The sequence below is a fragment of the Nelusetta ayraudi genome, unplaced genomic scaffold (genome assembly GCF_046127955.1).
Source record: "Nelusetta ayraudi isolate G7.1 ecotype Tasmania unplaced genomic scaffold, CSIRO-AGI_Nayr_v1 ptg000004l, whole genome shotgun sequence".
In the NCBI taxonomy this organism is placed as follows: Eukaryota; Metazoa; Chordata; class Actinopteri; order Tetraodontiformes; family Monacanthidae; genus Nelusetta; species Nelusetta ayraudi.
Window position 1 is genome coordinate 15,462,153 of NW_027466054.1, and position 21,936 is coordinate 15,484,088.

Here is a 21,936-nt window from a genome sequence, read left to right on the forward strand (position 1 = left end):
TCCTGAAACCGTAACTGTATCCATCTTTTAAACAGCCCACATCAAACCTTCCATCAATCACAGTCAAGCAGCTCAAACTGGGGTTTTTTTCAAAGAGGTTGTTGGTGCCGGAGACGGTGCAGTGCACCACCGTGTTTAACTAAACTGCAATCCAGAGTGGCTGAGAAGTGAAACCATCGTTCCCAAGAGAAAACCCTTTAGTTGCATTTGTTGATATGAAAACTGTTGTTGGTGCAGCATCTCGGCAAACCTGCTGAACATCAGCTTGTCCAGCTGTGGCTTTTCAGGCCATTTTTTTGTTTTTGTTTTTAAGAAGAGTTAAAAAGTTTATTTATTTTTTGATATATTTTTCCTCGAGGATACTGCAACGACTGTGTAATTCTGATGTCATTTTGACACAGAAGAGATGTTAAAAAAAGGGGAATATGAAAAGTATACGACGTGATGTTCTCACCTCAGAGAGAGAACTCAGCAGAGCCGATCCAGGCTACAGACGCTCCTGCTCGGTGTTCGTCCCTTTTCTGCTGGCTCTGGCTGACAGGAGGATGTTGGGGACGTTGACATAGTGAGCAGTGCAGTGACCGCGGAGCTCAATGTCTGGGCACGCAGGTGGATGAGTAGACAGAAACGTACCTGAAATTAAAAAAAAAAAAAAAAAAACATGTTGCTGTGTCAACTTTTAAAAGTCCAAAAATTAGAAAGCGGAACATGACAAAGTGGATTTATTTTTGTACCACTGGCTGGCCTGTACTGGCTGGGTGCAGCAGGTGGAGGCGAGGTGACAGAGGGTGGCGGCGACCTCGTCAGTCCCTCTGGTTTATCACCAGCATCAGCGACGTCATCGTCTTCCTCCCTCACGCAGAGCGGAGCTTCTGGCAACACACGTTCGAAACGTTAAAAAATCTCCCAAAGTACAAAGTGTTATGGTACTTATTATTATTATTTTATGATTATTATTATTATTATTATTATTATTATTATTATTATTATTATTATTATTATATTTACTTATAACTTTGTTTGCCTGCACAGCACCTGCTCAAGAGAACTTCACAACAACTCTTAAATGCTTTAAATGCACATTTGGAAAAATATCACATTCTAAATTTATGGAAATACCATCGTGAGCGGTAGCATCATGCAATAGCAACATGACGCAGCTGAGTTTTCATTGCCTCGCCTCGCCACGATACAGTGTTGGGGTGTTGGCACTGGCCGCTACACGGTTGTAGGGGGTGCGGTTTTGGTTAGACAATTACATAGTTGTAAAAGCAACAGTGTTACTTTAAGTGTTTGGACAACGGTTTGGACTATAAGCCAACAAAGAGAAAAAGTGCAAAAGCTTCAGTCATTAATTTCATGCTGCTGAGAGAACTGGATTTTCCATACAGACCTTGAACATGTGCAGACGGTGGAACCTGGGAAATAACAAACAAAGGCATTATGTAACAGTGTTTGCTACAATTGATACTTGAGCCTCAAGCGCTCTGACATTTAAATACATACAGTTCATGACGAACCAGGGTTACAAAACAGGCTCTGAGGCATGTTTGTCATTATTTACGGCTCACACGTTCGGCGAAATTCCTTTCAAGAACGCATTCTAACAATTAATCACTATTTTGTGTCTGTCAGTGAAGTCGTCATTTCCAGTTCACTTCCAGTTTACTTCCTTTGCTTTCCAAAACTGTGCGCTAAAACACACAGAACTGCATGTGAGCCCTTTGTGATGTCACAAAGGGGCATCATTCCCCTCCCCTGTTAGTAACAACGTAACCCTCTCGTTTCTGTCCCCTTGCAAAATAAAGTCTGATAACAGTTACAACAAACAGTTTCAGCCTTGGACTTAAAATCCAGCGTCTTTAGCGGGAGGCTGTAAACAGAGGGCTAAATACAGTGCCCATAGGCCGTGTACATGTAATAATTAATAATAAAAGAGACAACTCTTATACTATGCACTAAGTACTTCAATAACAACCTTGTATATTTTTTAAATCTTTGATCCGATATGGAAAATTAAGAAGCACTGACAATTTGAGACCTGAAAATGTGGGATGTTTACCTGAGCCCAGCACCGTTCCCTCACTGACTGCCACTGCTGAGGCGTGATGTAGTTCTCCGAGTCCAGATCCCAGCCGCACTGGGAGCGAGAGGAGAGAAGAGCTGATCTGCAGGTGCACGAGGGAGGCGACCACTTTTAAACAAGGAAGGAGGAAAGAGTGCGAGGGCCGGGATGGACCATCTGTCTACATCCACCGCTCTCGCCTGCACCCAGCAGCAACTAATAACAACACCGCCGACTATTATCTCTCACACGCACCTCGTACAACTTTGGAACCGTGCATCTTCTCGTTTGCCAACACAGACAAAGTGTAATTTATTATTTTTTTGAGGCTTTGGAGTGTTGACACCTCGGCAGCGGCACAAGTTGAAAACAATCACCGGTGTTGCTTCTCTTCGGGGGCTTTTCTGCAGGTTTCATCACAACTCATTAACTTTTTCACTCCCCCTTTTGCACTCCCACCCTCTCTGGGACACACACACACACACACACACACACACACACACACACACACACACACACACACACACAACACTACACTACACTACACTACACTACACTACACTACACTACACTTATGGCGACAGAAATCATGAGGCGAGCCCCGTCTTCCCCCGCTCTCTAATGGTAATTTGCTGGAGGCGGAGTGGGGGAGGTGGAGGATTGAGGGGGTGGAGGAGGGAGGGGGTTGGAGGGGAGGAGGGTCTCACATCACATCAGAGGGAAAAAAAATAATTACACGGCAAAGTCTCCTCGGAGGGCCAGAGCGCACAAAGCTATCAAGAGGGGAAAGGAAAACACACACACATACACACACATACACACACATACACGCACACACGCCATTTTTTTTCTATACAATTAGTGTTGCCATGTTGCAGCTTTTTTTTTTTTTTTTTTTCTCTAAGTTGGCACTTTCAAGTTCATTGCAAGAAGGACCCGGCTCTGATTAAAGGTCACTTCTGCTTCTTCTGCACGGTGTTGGGTTGGTAACGGCCGATGATGACGACGAGGCGCCGCCCCCAGCTCAACTCCGATCACAGCCAGCAGATTCACAGTGATGCTGCTGCTGCTACTGCTGCTACTGAAGCTATTGCTGCTGCTGCTACTGAAGCTACTGCTGCTGCTACTGCTGCTACTGCTACTGCTGCTGCTGCTGCTACTGCTACTGAAGCTACAGCTGCTGCTACTGCTGCTACTGCTACTGCTGCTGCTACTGAAGCTACTGCTGTAACTGCAACTGCTGCTACTGCTGCTGCTGCTGCTGCTGCTACTACTGCTGCTACTGAAGCTACTTCTGCTGCTGCTGCTGCAAGCAACTTTGTTTCTGCACCACGGGCAATTTTGTTTTTTGCATTTCCTCTATTGTGCTCCGTTAAGCCGTCTGCACCTGTAAACCACAATGATGCAGGCAGCCGTTCGGCTGCATCATTAGGGAGGCCTCAGAACTGCTGTCAAGGAGCTAAAAATGCTGCAACATTACGTAACACAATGGGGGGCAAAAGTTGAAAATGTTGTAAAAATAGGCAGGACGGGAGGGTGGTGTGTGTTTGCTGTGATCATCAAAAGTTGACGTAATGGGCAGTTTGGAGGGGAGGCGGCCAAATGGGCCGTCATCAGGTTGAATCGGCATCTCCAGCAGCTCTGACTGGAAATAATCACTGCAGGCTTCAGCGGAAAGTTTGGTTGCTGCTGCTGCGTCCTCCGCCGAGACTCAGCTGGGGGGAGAAACACGCCGGGTGGCCACAGCATTAAAACCACACGACGGGCCGACGTGTGAAAGTGTCAAAACATTTGTGCGTCGCAAGTCCCGATGAAGAATTAAAAACTTCAGAGTCCAGCAAGGAAACAACAACTCCACCGAAAATTCCACACTAGTCAGTAGCAGAGCCGACCCTATGGCTCACTGATCTGTGGGAGAGGTATACGTTAAGTGCACTTTGTGACATCACAAAGGGATTTTGGCAATTACTGCGAAGAAAAGTAAGCGAAAGAAGTGAAAGAGTTTTGCATTCACAAAAGAATTTTTGGACAAGACAACAGCACCTGAAATGTACTCAAATTGATTTTTTTTTTTTATTTGGCCAAGCTGAGAGGTTCATCTCGAGGTAAATGGCTCGTTAATGAACAAGTTTGACAGCAGTGTTTCCATCACCTCTATATTATTTTACAACTGCAAACAAAATAGATGCAGCTCGACGGAGCTCCAGACTCTTAGCACTGCTGCTCTTCTCTGCAAAAGTCCTAAATCAGGGTGAGATTTCTGGCGCACTAGAACAACAGAGTGCTGCAGGACTGCCGGGGTGAAGAGGTTTGTGTTGTGTTTTGTTATTTTTTCTGTGTGGAAGCAGGAAACAGTTCTTGAAGCAGGCTGCTTGTTCAGAGCAGGAAGAGAAAAAAGGACAAGGATCAAGAAAGTGCAGCGGTGAGTCACAATAATAAAGTGGCTACCTCTTGTCAGGGGAAACCTGGGCACACGCACACACACACACACACACACTGTTGACACCCAAACCTGGGCTCTATCACACAGCTCACCCAGCTTATTAGCACGAGGGAAACTTAACGAGCTCGTAAAAGTGCGGAGATACGTTAAAGAGAGACGAGCGTCGGCGGGAGCAAACGCAAGGACCAAAGGAGAGTGGCTGATTAACAATGATTTGCAAGGCCTGGGCTTTACTTTAACAAAAACAAAGCAAATGTGAGCTTGGAATATAAAAAACAACATTTCTCCCAAAATGCATTAGTGTAATGATGAAACAATCTGATGATTCAATTCACCAAATCTCTTCAGGAAGGTTTAGACGCTGGACCGGGAATATTTTGTTTTCCAAAGTAAACTGATAATTCATTACAAGCTCGGTTCTGCATTAATTCTGTATTATTTTTCAAATGGTGCCGGATGGTCGACCGTTTCAATGTCTCTGGAGGCTGATGATGCACTCACCTTTGTTTCTTCGTCAGCAGGTGGCGGCGGCGAGGGTCTCGGCGTGCACCTCCCCTCACTGTCCACAGAGGGCGCCCTCTCGCTGCCCCAGGAGTGCGAGTGCCGCATGGCGGCCCCGTCGGTTCCCACGGGTCCGTGTTTTGACCTTTGACCCTTATTGGCCCCGCCCCTCTCTGTGCTGGAGGTCAGGGCCAGCAGCAGACTCCTGGGGGTCTCGTACCACAGCCGCAGGAGGCTCGGGACCTGGTACTCCTCGCCCCGCTGTCTCAGAGACGCGCCTGAGCTGCACCGGGAGTCGGAGGTAGCTGCCAGGGGGAGTTGGAGCGACGAGGGAGGCGGAGGCGGAGGCGAGGAGGGCGGAGGGGGGAGGCTGGCGGCCGAGCCGAACTCCTCTCCGCCCTCCAGGCTGCCCGAGGTGGAGGAGAGGCTCCCCGAGTGGGACAGCTGGCTGCCCGCCGATATCCCGATCCCGCTGTCCAGGGAGCTCTGCCGGCCGCTGTCGTGGAGGCCGCGGAGGTGCGGCTGGGCGGAGGACGAGGAGGCGGAGGAGGAGGAGGGCGACAGGCGACCCCCGCAGCCACCCAGCGAGGCGGCGCAGAGCCTCCCGTCGTCCGAGCCGCTCAGGGCCTTGAGCGTGGACGAGCTGGACGCCGTCTCGTTGGAGAGGTGCGGCGGCCTCGCCGACGGCTCTGCCCAAAACAGGAACCGTCCCCCATAGCTGGTGTCTGATTGACTGGAGGAGGAGCTTGAGAGGCTGGTCTGGTCGTCCCCTGCGACGGAGGTGCTGCAGCTGTAGGTGGAGGCTAGAGAGGAGACAGTTGTTGAGATGGTGACGATGAAAATGATGTGGAATCAATTTGTAATTGACGTTTTCAGATGTACATTTGCTGTGTATTTTTCTGCCCTTTCAAAAATCACCTGCAGAGGCTGCCGGCACAGAATGACTAACGAGACCTGGGATGACAGCGGACAGATGTGTGTGACCATGACCTAAGCACAATCGTGAAAACTCGGCGGTGATTTGCACCTTTGTAGAGGTTGATGGTGTCGGGGGGGCACGATGGGAGCAGTGACGGATGACACGAACGTAGGCCGCAACTCTCGCGAGGTCATGACAGATTACAGCAACGTGTGAAGGTCCTAATATTACCCACGCTCACCGTCTGATAAATTACAGAAGGAACGTGGACAGCATATTTGACACGGAGCCGGAGGCGGCAGAGATGAATGCACCTGTGCTGCTGGCCAGGCTGCTCTGGGATATCATGCTGAGCCTCTTCTCCAGCTCTGATGCTTCCTGGTTGAGTCGCTCCTCGGCTGCTACTGGGTCATAGTTGAGATCTGCAGGACAGAGCAGGCAGAGCACGTAAAATAAAAAATAAATAAACGTGGGGTTGGGGCTGAGGTTAGCGCTGGGGTTAGGGTTGGAGCTGGGGTTAGGGTTGAGGCTGGGGTTAGTGCTGGGGTTAGGGTTAGAGTTGAAGCTGGGGTTAGGGCTGAGGTTAGTGCTGGGGTTAGGGTTAGGGTTGGAGCTGGGGTTAGGGCTGAGGTTAGCGCTGGGGTTAGGGTTAGGGTTGGAGCTGGGGTTAGGGCTGAGGTTAGCGCTGGGGTTAGGGTTAGGGTTGGAGCTGGGGTTAGGGTTGGGGCTGAGGTTAGCGCTGGGGTTAGGGTTAGGGTTGGAGCTGGGGTTAGGGCTGAGGTTAGCGCTGGGGTTAGGGTTAGGGTTGGAGCTGGGGTTAGGGTTGGGGCTGAGGTTAGCGCTGGGGTTAGGGTTAGGGTTGGAGCTGGGGTTAGGGTTGGGGCTGAGGTTAGCGCTGGGGTTAGGGTTAGGGTTGGAGCTGGGGTTAGGGTTGAGGCTGAGGTTAGTGCTGGGGTTAGGGTTAGGGTTGGAGCTGGGGTTAGGGTTGGGGCTGAGGTTAGGGTTGGGGCTGAGGTTAGCGCTGGGGTTAGGGTTAGGGTTGGAGCTGGGGTTAGGGTTGGGGCTGAGGTTAGCGCTGGGGTTAGGGTTAGGGTTGGAGCTGGGGTTAGGGTTGGGGCTGAGGTTAGCGCTGGGGTTAGGGTTAGGGTTGGAGCTGGGGTTAGGGTTGGGGCTGAGGTTAGTGCTGGGGTTAGGGTTAGGGTTGGAGCTGGGGTTAGGGTTGAGGCTGAGGTTAGTGCTGGGGTTAGGGTTAGGGTTGGAGCTGGGGTTAGGGTTGGGGCTGAGGTTAGTGCTGGGGTTAGGGTTAGGGTTGGAGCTGGGGTTAGGGTTGAGGCTGAGGTTAGGGTTGGGACTGAGGTTAGTGCTGGGGTTAGGGTTAGGGTTGGAGCTGGGGTTAGGGTTGAGGCTGGGGTTAGGGTTGGGGCTGAGGTTAGTGCTGGGGTTAGGGTTAGGGTTGGAGCTGGGGTTAGGGTTGGGGCTGAGGTTAGTGCTGGGGTTAGGGTTAGGGTTGGAGCTGGGGTTAGGGTTGGGGCTGAGGTTAGTGCTGGGGTTAGGGTTAGGGTTGGAGCTGGGGTTAGGGTTGGGGCTGAGGTTAGTGCTGGGGTTAGGGTTTGGGTTGGAGCTGGAGTTAGGGTTGGGGCTGAGGTTAGTGCTGGGGTTAGGGTTAGGGTTGGAGCTGGGGTTAGGGTTGGGGCTGAGGTTAGGGTTGGGGCTGAGGTTAGCGCTGGGGTTAGGGTTAGGGTTGGAGCTGGGGTTAGGGTTGGGGCTGAGGTTAGCGCTGGGGTTAGGGTTAGGGTTGGAGCTGGGGTTAGGGTTGGGGCTGAGGTTAGCGCTGGGGTTAGGGTTAGGGTTGGAGCTGGGGTTAGGGTTGAGGCTGAGGTTAGTGCTGGGGTTAGGGTTAGGGTTGGAGCTGGGGTTAGGGTTGGGGCTGAGGTTAGTGCTGGGGTTAGGGTTAGGGTTGGAGCTGGGGTTAGGGTTAGGGTTGGAGCTGGGGTTAGGGTTGAGGCTGAGGTTAGGGTTGGGGCTGAGGTTAGTGCTGGGGTTAGGGTTAGGGTTGGAGCTGGGGTTAGGGTTGAGGCTGGGGTTAGGGTTGGGGCTGAGGTTAGTGCTGGGGTTAGGGTTAGGGTTGGAGCTGGGGTTAGGGTTGGGGCTGAGGTTAGTGCTGGGGTTAGGGTTAGGGTTGGAGCTGGGGTTAGGGTTGGGGCTGAGGTTAGTGCTGGGGTTAGGGTTAGGGTTGGAGCTGGGGTTAGGGTTGGGGCTGAGGTTAGTGCTGGGGTTAGGGTTTGGGTTGGAGCTGGAGTTAGGGTTGGGGCTGAGGTTAGTGCTGGGGTTAGGGTTAGGGTTGGAGCTGGGGTTAGGGTTGGGGCTGAGGTTAGTGCTGGGGTTAGGGTTAGGGTTGGAGCTGGGGTTAGGGTTGGGGCTGAGGTTAGTGCTGGGGTTAGGGTTAGGGTTGGAGCTGGGGTTAGGGTTGGGGCTGAGGTTAGTGCTGGGGTTAGGGTTAGGGTTGGAGCTGGGGTTAGGGTTGGGGCTGAGGTTAGTGCTGGGGTTAGGGTTAGGGTTGGAGCTGGAGTTAGGGTTGGGGCTGAGGTTAGGGTTAGGGTTGGAGCTGGGGTTAGGGTTGGGGCTGAGGTTAGTGCTGGGGTTAGGGTTAGAGTTGAAGCTGGGGTTAGGGTTGGGGCTGAGGTTAGTGCTGGGGTTAGGGTTAGGGTTGGAGCTGGGGTTAGGGTTGGGGCTGAGGTTAGTGCTGGGGTTAGGGTTAGAGTTGAAGCTGGGGTTAGGGTTGGGGCTGAGGTTAGTGCTGGGGTTAGGGTTAGGGTTGGAGCTGGGGTTAGGGTTGGGGCTGAGGTTAGTGCTGGGGTTAGGGTTAGGGTTGGAGCTGGGGTTAGGGTTGGGGCTGAGGTTAGTGCTGGGGTTAGGGTTGGGTCTGGGTAAGGGCTAGGGTTATGGATGAAGCCAGGGTTAGGGTTAGAGCTAGGGTTAGGGTTGGAGCTCAGATTAGGTTGGGGCTGGAGTTAGGTTAGAGCTGGGGTTAGGGTTGGAGCTCAGATTAGGTTGGGGTTGGGGCTAGGGTTAAGGCTGGGACTGGGGTTCAGGTTGAGAATGTGCTTCGGTTAAACTGTACAACAGAATAGAAAAGGAGAATAAATCAGTGCAGATTTGTCACAAACAGCTTTACAAATGTGGATGTGAGGGATCCGTGACACAGGATTGCAAGCATGTACTCATGTGGACTCATGGCACCTAATACATCCAGTCTGTGTCCTCCAGAACCTAACTGTTTTCCAGCCAACGCAACACTAGCCCTCAAATGTGGCCGTGAAATTAGCAGCACGTTGCAACGAGGCGCAAGTCACACACAGAGGCACGACCCCTCAGACGACAGGGTGACCCCGCGGGACCCTAAAGCATGTGGTGCATGGCGCCTGACACAAAGGCTAGACGTGCACATTAACCGGGCAGTAAACCTGCAGAGGGAAAGTCACAGAGTCACGTACCTGTGTGACTGACCCTCTGTCTACCAAACAGGTGCTAACAGCGAGCCCCAAAATTGAAATGTCAAGCATTTACTACTCGCCACTAAGTTGACGGAGGGTCTGGCAACATTTTCAAATCCACATCACCGTTCTGGAGTTCTTACAGAGGGAAAGAATTCCACGAAATGGCAATGGCCTGTCTGAGACCTGTGGCTCAATTTCATGTGTTCCTTTCCCTCTATGTAAATCTAGAGTGGTTAGAAAATCACAACCACCCAGCTTCCATTGTAACTCCCCTTTAAAGTTCTCAAGCATGTTTGTATGTGTGTTCACCTGGCAGTGTGGGTCGCAGGCCATGAGGAGCTCGGCTGGGCGCGATGCCTCTGACGATGCAGTCAAACAGGAAACTGATCTGCTCCCCCTCTGCACAGGACAGGAAGAAAACACCAGCCCCTAAGAGATGGATGGAGAACAGAGCAACCGTTGACCCACTTGAGAAAAGACGCTTCAATTTGTCACACAGATGCATTAAAGATCTTTAGCAGTGCTTTTGGCCAAGGCCGCAAACTGTGTTTTCTACTAACGCTAGAATTTTTTTTATCAATGGTCAATGGTCCTCCCCAACTGGGAATTGAACCCAGTACCTTCTTGTTATTGGGCAAAAGTGCAAACCACCATACAACAGCATACAAAACATGATTAAAAAAATAAATAAATAAATAAAATAAACTATTAATCTCCAAGTTTGAAAAAAGTGAAAATGAAACTGAAGTTTCAAAGTAAAGTTTTAGTTTTCCACCACTCTTTTATTTAATAAAGAAAAAAAGAAAGAATGCCTCAATTAACTCCCAGACTCATCCTGCAGCATAGAGGAGGGAGTGAGTACAATAAAGAGCAAAGTGAAAAAGCAAAAAAAAAAATCACCCCAAAACAATTCCATCAAACATCAGGCGTTGCAGAAATACTGCTGCGATGAGTGCACATATTCAGGGACTTGGCCAGCACTCACAGAGCTGAGATTGATGTTGCAGAGAAGTGAAGCGGTGGAGTCAGTGGAGAGGAACAGCCAGTCAGCAAAGGCACCTCGTTCTGAATTCATGGCAGATTTTATAAAACTGCTGCAGTTTGGAGAACGGCTGTATTTACTGCAAAGCTTCACAATATTCCTACTAGCAGCTCCGACACTGCATCACAACTTGGCCTCATAACAGGCTTTTATCATTTTTGTTTGTTTAGTATTAATTAGGCTCTGTTAGACTACAAGTGAATTAGTCCAGTTGAGGTGTCATTTCAGTGCGCTGAGCCTTCCGAGCCGCCGTTAAATCAAGCTTAATAATTAAAGACTTCACGGCTTGAATCATCGCTCAGCATTAAAAGTAATGGAAGCCTATTAGCCTCATTAGCCACAATGTGAAGTGTGCTGTTACACTGAGACAGCGGAGACGCGCGGCCGGCAAGGTCGACAATTTTTTTTTCCGTTTTTATTACAATTGTTTTAACCTGCTGCAGTGCCACTGAGGAAAGAGGAGATTTATTTTAAGTACAAATATCCATCGACACTCGCCCGCAATTTTTTCAATTGCCGGTTAGCGTGAATAGCTCATTAATAAATCACACGGCAGCAAGTGAGTGCATTTGGCCATGTGGAGGTGGTGAAGACTTCAAAACCAGCATCAGGATGGGGAAGGAAAATGATCAAACAGTGTCTTGACATCCTAAAACAAAATCCTTGTGTGTCTTTGGAGTACTCTGACACACACACATGCTTGCGTGCCAGATGAAGAGTCAGAGGCACTCTCACCTCTGAGGCTCATTCACACCTCGGGGGTCACGTGACGGCAGTTAAAGTCGATCCTCACCTCGAGAAAACTCCATCGATGGAGGAGAGACGAGAACGTGCGAACGGCGTCGTGATGCCGCTGCGTGGCAGAAACCGCTGAGGTTCTCTCGAACCTGACGCAACGACTTGCATCAGATTGCTGCAGTGTGTGCATTTGCGCGCAAGTCTGCGTGTGCACGTGCTGAGCGACACGGAAGGATTGGCCACGTAGCGCGTCGGCTTAAAATGGCTTTTATTCCGATCACAAGGCTGCACGGCTGCCACTGATCAATCTTTCAGCGTGTCGGCTCGTGATCCGCTGCAGGCGCATGTTTGCGCGTGTCAACTAAGACACAGGTGAAGCAAAAAAGATACAAAATATATATTTATTTAGGTATTTAAGTATAATGGCCTGTCACATAAAAAGTTTTTTTTCCTCCGCAGTAAAAAGTTAAACTTGGACACAACAGTTGGGTCCAGGGATGCTGCTCTGCAGACCTCGACTATAACCAGTGCTTATTGGAGCGACTTGTCTTTCTGTGGTCTCCAACTAGTCTGACAATTTTCACCTCTGACCCCTGACATCATCAACAAGACATTTCAGAAAAAGAAAAAAATGAAAGAATTAGCAGCGCTGCACCTCGCTAGTGCTAAGACCGTGCAACACCATCCAGCACGATCCAATCATGTCCCAGTTTGACAAACTGCTGTCTAGTTCGCACTGATGACTGCCCACTAAAGACCTGGCCAGCGACTTCGAAGTGTGTGTGTGTGTGTGTGTGTGTGTGTGTGTGTGTGTGTGTGTGTGTGTGTGTGTGTGTGTGTGTGTGTGTGTGTGTGTGTGCGCGCGTGTGTGTCTTGTCCTACGTGTGTGTTGCACGTCTCCAGCTCGGCTGCCAGGAATGGAACGGCTGTGAGCTCAACTGACTTTCAAACTGCAGCTGCAGCAGAGAAGTGTGGAGGCAGCGGAGGGTGAAATATTTTTATGCAGCAGTTTAGAGTTAGATGACCGAGAGACCCACTTACCGATTTCGCTGCTTCGCCTCGGGGGAAATTAGGGAGCCGAGAGGGCAAAGCATTTATTTCATATGCGAGCGGCAGGATGTATGGCGCCGTAAAACGCGCCCTCGTAAAAAGCGCTTTGTCTTTACTAGTTCAATTATCCTGCACGTTCTGCAGCTGTCATGGTCCCGTTCCAAAAGAGAGCAGCTGACGAACAACCCGACACACATTTTACAACAGTAGCGCAGCGTAGTGGCTGCATAATTTCTTCCCTAAAGGAAAAGTCTGCATAAAACTCCTCAGACTTAAACTGCGCTGCCAGGCGCTGTGAACGTTTGCGGATATGTGGTTTATTTTGTAAAGTATTCACAAGTTGCTGTTTTTCTTTTTAAATAAAGCAAAAATTCAACAACAAAAAAAAAAAAGCCCTGCCTACACGTACATCGTCACACCAAACCAAGAAATGGCAACTGGCACTATTTTGATTTTGCAATTTTTCTGTTTTGCGTAAGTAACATTGTTACTAAAGTTTCTAGAAAATACACATCTACAAAATGTTGGCCCGGGAAGCAACTTTCCCAAAGATTCAGTTTCCATGACTTCAACTTCCTGTTTGTGTGGAGGAAAAACTGAACCGCACAGGAAAAAAACACAACTGTAAAAAAAAAACTACCAAAATATACACATACTACCTTAAGTCTTTAACACATACACAGCAAATACACACAACGCGCCCAAAAAAAAAGAGTCAACCAACAGCCTTGTACCCATGCACGGAATGTCACTCGTCACGCCTGCTGTCACCCCCTTTCCGCAGCCAACAGGGCCTCACACCGCCGCCGCCCCTCGGCCTGCTGGGTAAGTGGAAGTCGGCGAGCCAGCGGCTCTGAGGTTTGGTCACATCACCGGCATAGTGGGGCTGTGGCTGCTATTTATAAATGTTGTCCATCAGAGCCCTGAAACTAGAGCCGCAGGCCTCGGGGGTTATTCTTGTAGGAGCTAGGAGGCGATTAGCACGCACACACACACACACACACACACACACACACACACACACACACACACACACACACACACACACACACACACACACACACACACACACACACACAGAAGACACATGTCACAAATACAGGAAATCTCGCTTAACACCTCTCCAAGTGAAGCAGGAAGGAAAGAGAAGAAATGTTTCGACCGCACCAGTAAACCAGCTGAATATTTGCATTTCGCTTTAACGTATTTGGGAAAACCTCCACTGGGCCGGAGCAGCGACACCGAGGTTCTCCGTCAATCACACACTCGTTTAAGCGGAAGTCTTTACAGGCATGAAAAGGGAAAACGGCCTCCCATTCTTAACATTCATGCTCATGTCAACTGGACATTCAGAGGATGCCTGTGCGCTCACTCACACACACACAGACGCAGCAGTGTGCTGCGCAGACGCTTTCAAACATAGAAAGTCATTTCTCACGTGGATAAAGTTGCTCCGCGAACACGAGCAATAAATCAGAAGCTTCTCTATGAGTCCGAGGCAGCGAGAACCTGCAGCCGGCGGACTGTCGCACTTCACCAGGCTCCTCCCACTTTTCTCTTTAACCTCAGTTCAAGTCAAGCGAAATATGTCACAGACCCTTCCAGTCGATGTTTTTCCTTTCCCTGCTGTTGTGTGTTAAAAACACAAAAAGGCAAAAATCCTTGCACATCTATTGGCACGGCTGGTGCGTCGGAAGGTGACAAGAAAGCCCGAACTGACAAAAAAAAGACCTTTCTCAATGCTTGAGAAAGGTCTGCTTTGAAAAGTTTGCAAGTTGGCCACGTGTGTCGGGAATTCTTTTGTGCGTGTTAAAAACACAACATTGTGACGCCGAAGATGAACTCACAGTATCCGCAGCGAGTCCCTCCCTCAAACACGAAGCCGTTGGGCACGGCGCCGTACCGGCGCAGCGCCGACAGCTTCCAGTGGCCGATGGTGACGGGCGGGACGCCCCGGGTGAGGACCAGCAGGTTGTTGCACAGGTGCAGGGAGGCGGGGCCACTCGGCAGCTTGGTTCCCGGCTCCACGCCCACGATGAACCTGTGCACTGAGGGAGAAGAGAGAAGACAGAGGCGCCTTCAGAAGAGTGGCAGTTGATGACTTTGTTTTTTCCAACCGTCTGTCAAACCGGGTGATGAATTATGAAAGGCGGAGCGCCTCCGTCGCTCTGCAAACGAGCAGGAGCATGAAAATAAACACACTGAGGCGTACGAAACGACACATGCGTGAACGCAAACACGCGAGCGAGCGAGCACGTCCACCCGCCTTGCGCTCATGCTGCTGCTGATGAAGATGATGATGATGATGGTATGACGATGAAGCAGCAGTCCTCCAGGCTCTGCTTATTTATGCCTATTTGTCATTTCTCGCCAAGAGGAGACGACACTTTTGTCATTTCCACGCTCGGTCTCCCCACGTCTCCCTTTCAAAGCGAACGCAGTCACACACAAACGCACCACATGTTCCTGTGCGCGAGAAACAAACGAGGCAAAATCAAGCGCAGCGCCGCGGTGGTGGTGGTGCGAGCCCTGGCTAGCTGGATAAGCTCGGGAACAGTTGCTGTCACCATGCAGCCAGATCCAATCTGATTAGTTGGCAACCCAGGGACGACAATCTGGGTTTTATGGGTCGGAAAACATCCAAAAACACTTTTTCATTCTCAATCATACTTGTCAAAGGTGCTTTAAGACCGAAAAAGCCTTTCAAACACAAAGACAGGGCAGGAAAAACTGCAACAAGCAGCAATCGAGGCCTAGAGATGAGTCAGTCAACGTGACCTTTAAAAGAAGGTTGCCATTAAAAAAAAACATTCATGCACTAGTTTTATTGCACTCGTCTCAAATGATCCCCTTTGGTGCCACAGTGCAAATGTTTGATGTCATCAAAACAATCTCCAATCCACTGTGTGTATCAGTAGCTTATGAGCTATTATTCATCTTGATGAGCTCCGATCAGAGCAGGAACTGTGTTCAGTGTGTGGGGGGGTGGGGGGGGGGGACCCGCCCTTCAAACCGCAGGAGAAGACAAGGAGGGAAAGGTTTGTCAACAAGGCCTGCTGCTAAAGAGATTAGCCGCTCGCAACCAGCGGCAGGAAAAATAACGAGGAACAGCGTGAAAGATGTTTTGTCTTTAGTCCGGCCCGACTCCAGCAGGGATTTATTGCATCGCACGTTACAGTCTGAAGGTTTGTTGATCAAGTGTTTAGTTGTTTCTTATTTCCGAATGTTTTTATAAATGCTTTTTTTTTCACAAATGGGTTCAAGAATTGAATTCCATCTCAGGGGTCAGTGATGTACTTTTGGAAACTCTAATAAAATACTTGCATATCTAAATGGGCTGGTGAGTGTGAGAAACATTAACATAGAGAGGAAGGAACAATCTGTACACAGACAAAAGGTGCAGTCACACCTTGTAACCTGGTAACGTTGATGCCTTGCCCACAAAAAGAAGTTGCAAAATGCAAACCACTTGGTAAAAGTAAAAGTGTGAAGGCTGTTCAGAAACGACTGCCAGTGTTCACCAGCTGCCAACTCCAACCTTCCTACCAATTAAAGAGGAGACCTTGAAGGTTCCACACTTCCATATGCAAAGTGTGATTCGGGCTTCCTCTCCCCTCCCTGCCAACCTGGTTCTGTCAGGAATAAAAGTGCAGCGCGGAGCTGCAGGACTCAGCGGAGGGAGGAGGACGAGAGCGATGGAGCAGCGATGCTCCTTGTCACTGAGACTCCACCTGCGATTTATTTGATCTCCCGGTGGCCGCTGACTTCCTCCGGGAGGGAAGTTTCACACACTTCACCCTCTACATGCACATGAGAGCACGAGGGCTTTTTCCTTTCTGTTCCTCACACTCTCCCCTACAAGTAATGAGGTCACTTTCTCGGTACAATATTGGGAGGGTTATCAGATTTTATTTTTTTTTGTGGAAGGCACCGCTGGTTATTTTCAGCAGGTTCAATAAAGTCGATTGAATTAGTTCGGCGCTCCAAACTCCTCACACATCTTATTGCCTTTTCAAAAGCCAGATGCTCTACTTCTATTAATATCGAGAAAGCCACGCACCAGCCCCAAGATGAGGAAGTTCGGACGGGAATTAAAAGCGCTCGTCATCATGTGAAGGCAACTCACGGACGTCATGGAAGACGTGACGTCAGACAGCAGCAGTGGAAAAAGTCTTGAGGCACCATTAAATTTAACAATTTAACGAACTATTTACAGAAAATCCTTAATGGTCTTTGCAAATGTGTCAATGCATCAGACGGATACAAACAAGTGTAAATATTAATGTTTTAATTGTTAACAAAAAAAAAATGATTTAATTTTAAAATACTAATAATTCTTGTACTTGACAGTCCAGGTCGGAAGGGAGCATGTGGGTTAATATGGGTGACGATAGTAGAGGAAATTCCACTTGGAGACTTGGGACTGATTCTTAATGGAATAAAATCACAAAATGATGGATGACCAAAAGCTTTTTTTTCTTCAGTGTAGACTGAGATATCGAAAGATGTCATCAATGACCAAACCAGGGACAGGAGCCACAAATTAGCCTCGTTAGAAACCCGCAACGCATGACACGTGATGCATTTCATATAAAATAATGTTTAAGGCAAATTAATAATAAATAATGTCGGATAAATAATATAACAATAATATAAATAATAACAATAAATACAAAAAAATATATGATGAAAACAAACGGTCTTCAGCAGAGTGAAGCTCTCTGAAGCCAGCTTTGCAAACTGGGTTGACTCCTCACCTTCTCCCAGGCTGTAGCGGACTCGGGCGTCCCAGGCCAGCAGGGCATCTTTGCTGCTGAAGCCCAGCACCAGCGTGTGGGCCAGACACAGGATGGACAGTGTGTAGGAGACGCCGTCGTAGCCGGGTCCGGGCTCCACGCCGCAGATCCCCTGAGCGAGCAGAGCCACAGGAGACACGGAGTCAGTGAACGCATCGCCCTCCGTGTCTCCCGCGTGTCAAGTTTCCATCCGACACACAATCAACGAAGTCAACAAACAACCTTCAGATCTACAAAAAAAAGCACATTTAGCCTTTTCAAAGGTCTGACTTCTAGAGTTGTTTTTTTAACACAAAGTTCCTGAAAGAAAAAAAAATGACTGACTATTCTGATTTTGTGATTGTATTTTAATATATATATATACTACGTGTGGCCTTTCATTATTTTTATCCCGCGCCCTCTGTTACCTTTGACCCCCGCATCGCTCCCTGCTCAGGAAGGTTGGGAGGTACAGGGGTGGGAAACAAGGCGGAGACGACCTGGCTGGAACCAGACTGGCTGTTTGGGTGTGTGATGTTTTGACATGATCTCTGGCAGCTGAACTCACCTCCAGGGTCACACTGAGTCGCTCCTTCTGGCCGCTAACGCTGCCCTTCTCCTTGCCTTTCTTCTTCTGCTTGTAGACCAGCAAGGACAGGCAGTCTGCACACACACACACACACACACACACACACACACACACACACACACACACACACACACACACACACACACACACACACGGAGCTTTCAAGAGTTGCAGCAGGGCTTAAAAATCCATTTTGTGATTAACAGCTAGAATGCAAGGTATCAACAGTGTGTTCATGGCGCAGCTGCCACAACAGGCTAAAACAATGAAGTGACAGCTGACGGTGAAAGACAAGACACAAATACAAGCTGCGCTCGTGCGCGCGCACACACGCACACACTGATTATCGTACATTACTCTCGTCACTTTACTAAAACCAGTTTTGCGTCCCGCTTGCGCTGAAACCTCTGTTCCTAAAGATTCAGTTCTGAATCATTTAGCTAACTGAATGCATTTTTAAGGAAAATCACACACACACACACACACACACACACACACACACACACACACACACACACACACACACACACACACACACACACACACAGAGAGAAGTGCTCCTGCCCAGTGAAACAACGTGATTTGGGTCGACGATCAAGTGTCGCGCGGTGCCAAACATCACGTGTTGACGTGCGGGAGACGTTTTACGCGCTCAGGTGGCGCGAGGCCAAGGAGGCCAACTTTATATTTAATGAGATTAATAGAAGTGCGCGCAAATCACGAGTTGCTCGTAACGTGCCTGCGTGCAAAATTAAAGAGTCGTGCGTTTGTGGCCACATACCTGCGACCGGAGAGGGCTTCCGAAGAACGAGCCAGCGAGTTTTCCACTGAGAGAAGTTGGGAGGGAAGGGGTGTAGAAAGTCAACAACATAGAGAAAAAGAAGTGTGACTGATCAAAACCACGTGTTGAAAAGCCCAAACTAGAGAAAGGAAACAGGAACTGACCTTTTTTCCATCTCTAAACTTGACTTGTCCCTCCGCGACAACCGTATCCGTCATCTTCTTTCATGATTCCTAGCAGCTGTGCGTGCAATGCGTGTGCGTGTGCGCGCGCACAAGTGTGGGAGATGGGGAGGGAGGGAGGTCACGTTTCAAAATAGCCTCGGCGGAGCTGCAGACGGCGAGCGCAGGTCCCTGCGGCCGCAGCAGCAGCAGCAGGTTGCCTTGGCGCAGTTGTCCCTCCGCGTCAGCCGCTGTTTTTTTCCCGCCTCCTCTCTGTTTACCGCGCGGCTGATGTGATTAAAAACGCACAAGCGGTGCGGCAGCGAGCCGCAGAGCCCGGTGTCAGACAGGGATTCACCCCGCAGCCGCTCTAATCTCTCGGGTCTGGCTGCGCACAAGGACGCGGCCCGACGCCTGATTAGAAGTGCAAAATCAGAAAATGCCTTCAAATCCTAAACAACAACAACAACAACTGCGGCAACAGTTGCTTAAGGCCTCTTGTCTGCTTGCACGCCATGTTGGAATATTATGGACACGTGATTGTCTGTTGAACGTCTTCCAGGGCCTGAACGGCTTCTTTCGGTGTTTAATCAGACAAACCGGGCCTGGATGTCTTCAGGGGGGTTGCCTGCTCCGCTCCTGGTGCCAACGCGGCCTCGGTCACTGCAGCGGCACTTATTTCTGGGCTGACATGTGAATTCTCTGAACACTCCGGGGATTATGTTCCAGGAAACTTGGGAACGAGCAGCTTGTTGCGCTGCTCTGGTTTTGGAAAACGTTAGGCCATAAAATCTCATTTCATCCTGGACTCCAGCGGAGCAGCCACACACGATTAGTCTAGAATAAGCTCTGGGAAACAACATCTTTAGCCCACTGTTTACAGCCTCCACACCACATTGTTAAGGGGGGGAAATATGGCAGGTGGTCTCAGGAAGCAGAGGTCATTGTGCCCTTTGTGACATCACAAATAGCTGATTTCCTGTCTATGAGTGTATGTGTATGTGAACTTGTTGAAACTTGAAAAGTGTTTTATATTGTTCTTTTGTATTGTAACATGTTGACCATTTTTATGTTTATTGCTTAGGGGACTGCAGCTAAAAGAGCTAGCTAACTCCAGCATATTGACATCATGTACGTAGTGATCATTAATGTGCACCGTCTCCACAAAATAAAACTAATGAAAGACAGAAAGGAAAGTTCATCTTGCACGATGCCAGATAGCGCTGCTCAGCCTTTGAGCAACGTCGCTGAGTCACGTCTGAAATATCACAGCGGAGCATCAGTCTGATTGGCTGAGAGGCTGTGAAGAGGTGGTGTTTTTCACAGCTAGAATAAACATGTTTCATCCCTCCAGGCTGGTACCACTTACGAGAAAAGAAAACAGGAGTGCCCTTTAACATCCTAAACCTGCATCAGAGACACTGACAGAAGGATTTTCTTATGTGTTCATGAACGTCATCCCCATGATGGATGCTGATTACACAAATTTTACACAAGTCATTTTTTTACCCTCTTTTTCTTCTATATAATGATACCACAGCTAAACATGTATACATAAATATAATGTAATATATACATTGTGGTGGGAAAACAAGAGATTAAAACAGGTAAAACATGAATAAGCCAAACTGCAAAATTAGAAGCGCAATGTTTAATGTCAGCCTCAGTTCTCAACACCGACCCACTCAAACAGTCAGAGTGGTGCAGCTTCACCCTCTCACTCCTCTTCCAGGCTGCGGATGCTGAAGAATATTAAAATGCTCTCTGGAGGACTCGTGCTGTTTGTTTTGGGGGCTGCTATAAAAAACATGCTGATCCAACTCGGTGGAACATGTGAACACTGTTTTCATGAAAGCATGATGCGTTTCAGCTAATTATACAGACCGATAAAAAACAGAATAATGAGCGCTCCACGTCTTCCGAGCGGCCCGACCCAGATTCCTCACGGCCCCGGCCGTCGGCTGCAGTTGTGAAACGTTGTAGTGGGAGGCGGCGTTTTTGATTAATTTGCCGCTGCCATCTTGTCTCCAGCGGCTCTCGGCAGAGTGTCGGGGAGCAGCTGCGCACTTGTTGACACAGCGCCCTCAGCCTTATCCTGGATGTTTAGACTGCAGCAGACCCCAGCCAGAGGCCAAAACCCCCTCTGCCTCATTGGGGCTCCGTTAAACAAACACCCTGAGACCCCCTCAGACAAACGTGGCCTTCAGTTTGCTCCTGTCCACCTGCCCCCGGCCTTCGCTCTGCTCCAGGTGGCTCTTGGCTTTGACCATGGAGGGAAGGTCCGACGTCAGGTACATCGCCGACCTGGTCCGCCCGCCGCGGCCGCACAGCTCCTGGGCCACGCCCTCCCACTTCCTCTCCGGGTCCGAACCCCGAGAACCTCTCGGGTCCCGGGAGCCTCTGCGGGTCTGCCTGGCACCCTCGGGGCCCACCGTAGCCGCGATGTTGTCCAAGTCCAGCGCCGGTTTGGGGTTGGAGCGGCTGGGTCGGGACGAGGGCGACTTGGATTTGCGGCGGGAGCGAAGAGGAGGCCGCGGCAGAGGAGGTGAAGGAGCAGGAGGGTTGAAGGACGTTGTTCTTCTGCTAAAAGCACTTCCTCCTCTTCCTCCTCCTCCTTGTCCTCCTCTTTCCCTCCCTCTGTGTCTGTCTCTGTCCTTACCTGAGGAAGAAGAGGAGGCTTAAAGGGAGACGGAGCATCAGAATGACACAGCAGAGGGAATGACAGGACACCAGCCACCAGTGGAAAACAACCACATGCAAAGAGAACTCACTGAAAACACAGCAAACCAGTTTCCTTTGAAGTGAGAAGGTCTGTAGTTGAGTCAGTAGTTAAACAGTTGTTGGTGCTGGGATGAATCCCGGCGCTCAGTCACATCCAGTCAGATGTGGACGAAGAGCCTCAGAACGTCCTGCTGAAGTTGGCCAGTCGGCCTCTGGAATGGATTTGTCCTCATTCGCTCATCCAGCTACACGGACTGCGACAAGTTGTGCACGGCCGACAAATGGAGTTGCGACGGTCAGAGTGACGAACCAGAATCAGATCAGTCTGGGTGGAGGTCCTGTGAAGTCATGCTGGGAAATGATTCTTAACAGATGACAGATGGACGGGGCAACAACTGATATGACACAGAGTCGTTTTCTACCTTAAACCCACAAGTTTTAAAGTCTTTCTCGGATTCTTTGACTGCCAAGTCACAGGGAGCGCCACCAGCTGGCCTGGCATAGGACTACATAAGTTTGGTTGCTGGCTCACGTGAGAACACACCTGTCCCGTCCTCTGCTCTCCTACCGTCTTCTTCTCTTTCTTAAGTTCTTATTTGGCAACTTTTTTTTTATTATGAACAAACTGAGTTCAGTGCGCTAGCTAGCAATAGC

The 21,936-nt window shown here is 49.4% G+C and overlaps 2 protein-coding genes across 4 annotated transcripts in view; one reads left to right on the plus strand and one right to left on the minus strand.

The window, feature by feature from the left end:
- Positions 1–21,936, plus strand: part of lrpap1 (low density lipoprotein receptor-related protein associated protein 1) — a 139,365-nt gene that overhangs the window by 10,492 nt on the left and 106,937 nt on the right. The window lies entirely within an intron of this gene.
- Positions 430–18,721, minus strand: dok7b (docking protein 7b). 3 transcript variants are annotated; one of them, XM_076037253.1, is made up of 12 exons: positions 18,565–18,721; positions 18,401–18,446; positions 17,599–17,693; positions 17,013–17,163; positions 14,103–14,303; positions 9,735–9,854; positions 6,243–6,350; positions 5,010–5,812; positions 2,063–2,140; positions 1,394–1,418; positions 735–869; positions 430–633 (listed from the first exon to the last, which is right to left on the minus strand). In XM_076037253.1, the coding sequence occupies exons 1-12, from the start codon at positions 18,616–18,618 to the stop codon at positions 488–490; spliced, it is 1,962 nt and encodes a 653-aa protein (XP_075893368.1). In that variant the 5' UTR covers positions 18,619–18,721; the 3' UTR covers positions 430–487. The 3 variants fall into 3 exon arrangements, with proteins under 3 accessions (XP_075893368.1, XP_075893376.1, XP_075893358.1); XM_076037261.1 differs by having other exon boundaries at positions 430–597; positions 735–872; XM_076037243.1 differs by having other exon boundaries at positions 735–872.

What these genes read in the sequence shown, in the direction of transcription:
- dok7b (XM_076037243.1), bottom strand. Translation starts at nt 18,618, where the DNA reads ATGACGGATACGGTTGTCGCGGAGGGACAAGTCAAGTTTAGAGATGGA. An exon ending in CAGCCTGGCCAGCAGCACAG is followed by an intron (nt 5,813 to 6,242) that starts GTGCATTCATCT and finishes TCTCCTCTCTAG; the next exon opens with CCTCCACCTACAGCTGCAGC. An exon ending in CTGCTGACGAAGAAACAAAG is followed by an intron (nt 2,141 to 5,009) that starts GTGAGTGCATCA and finishes TCTCGCTCCCAG; the next exon opens with TGCGGCTGGGATCTGGACTC.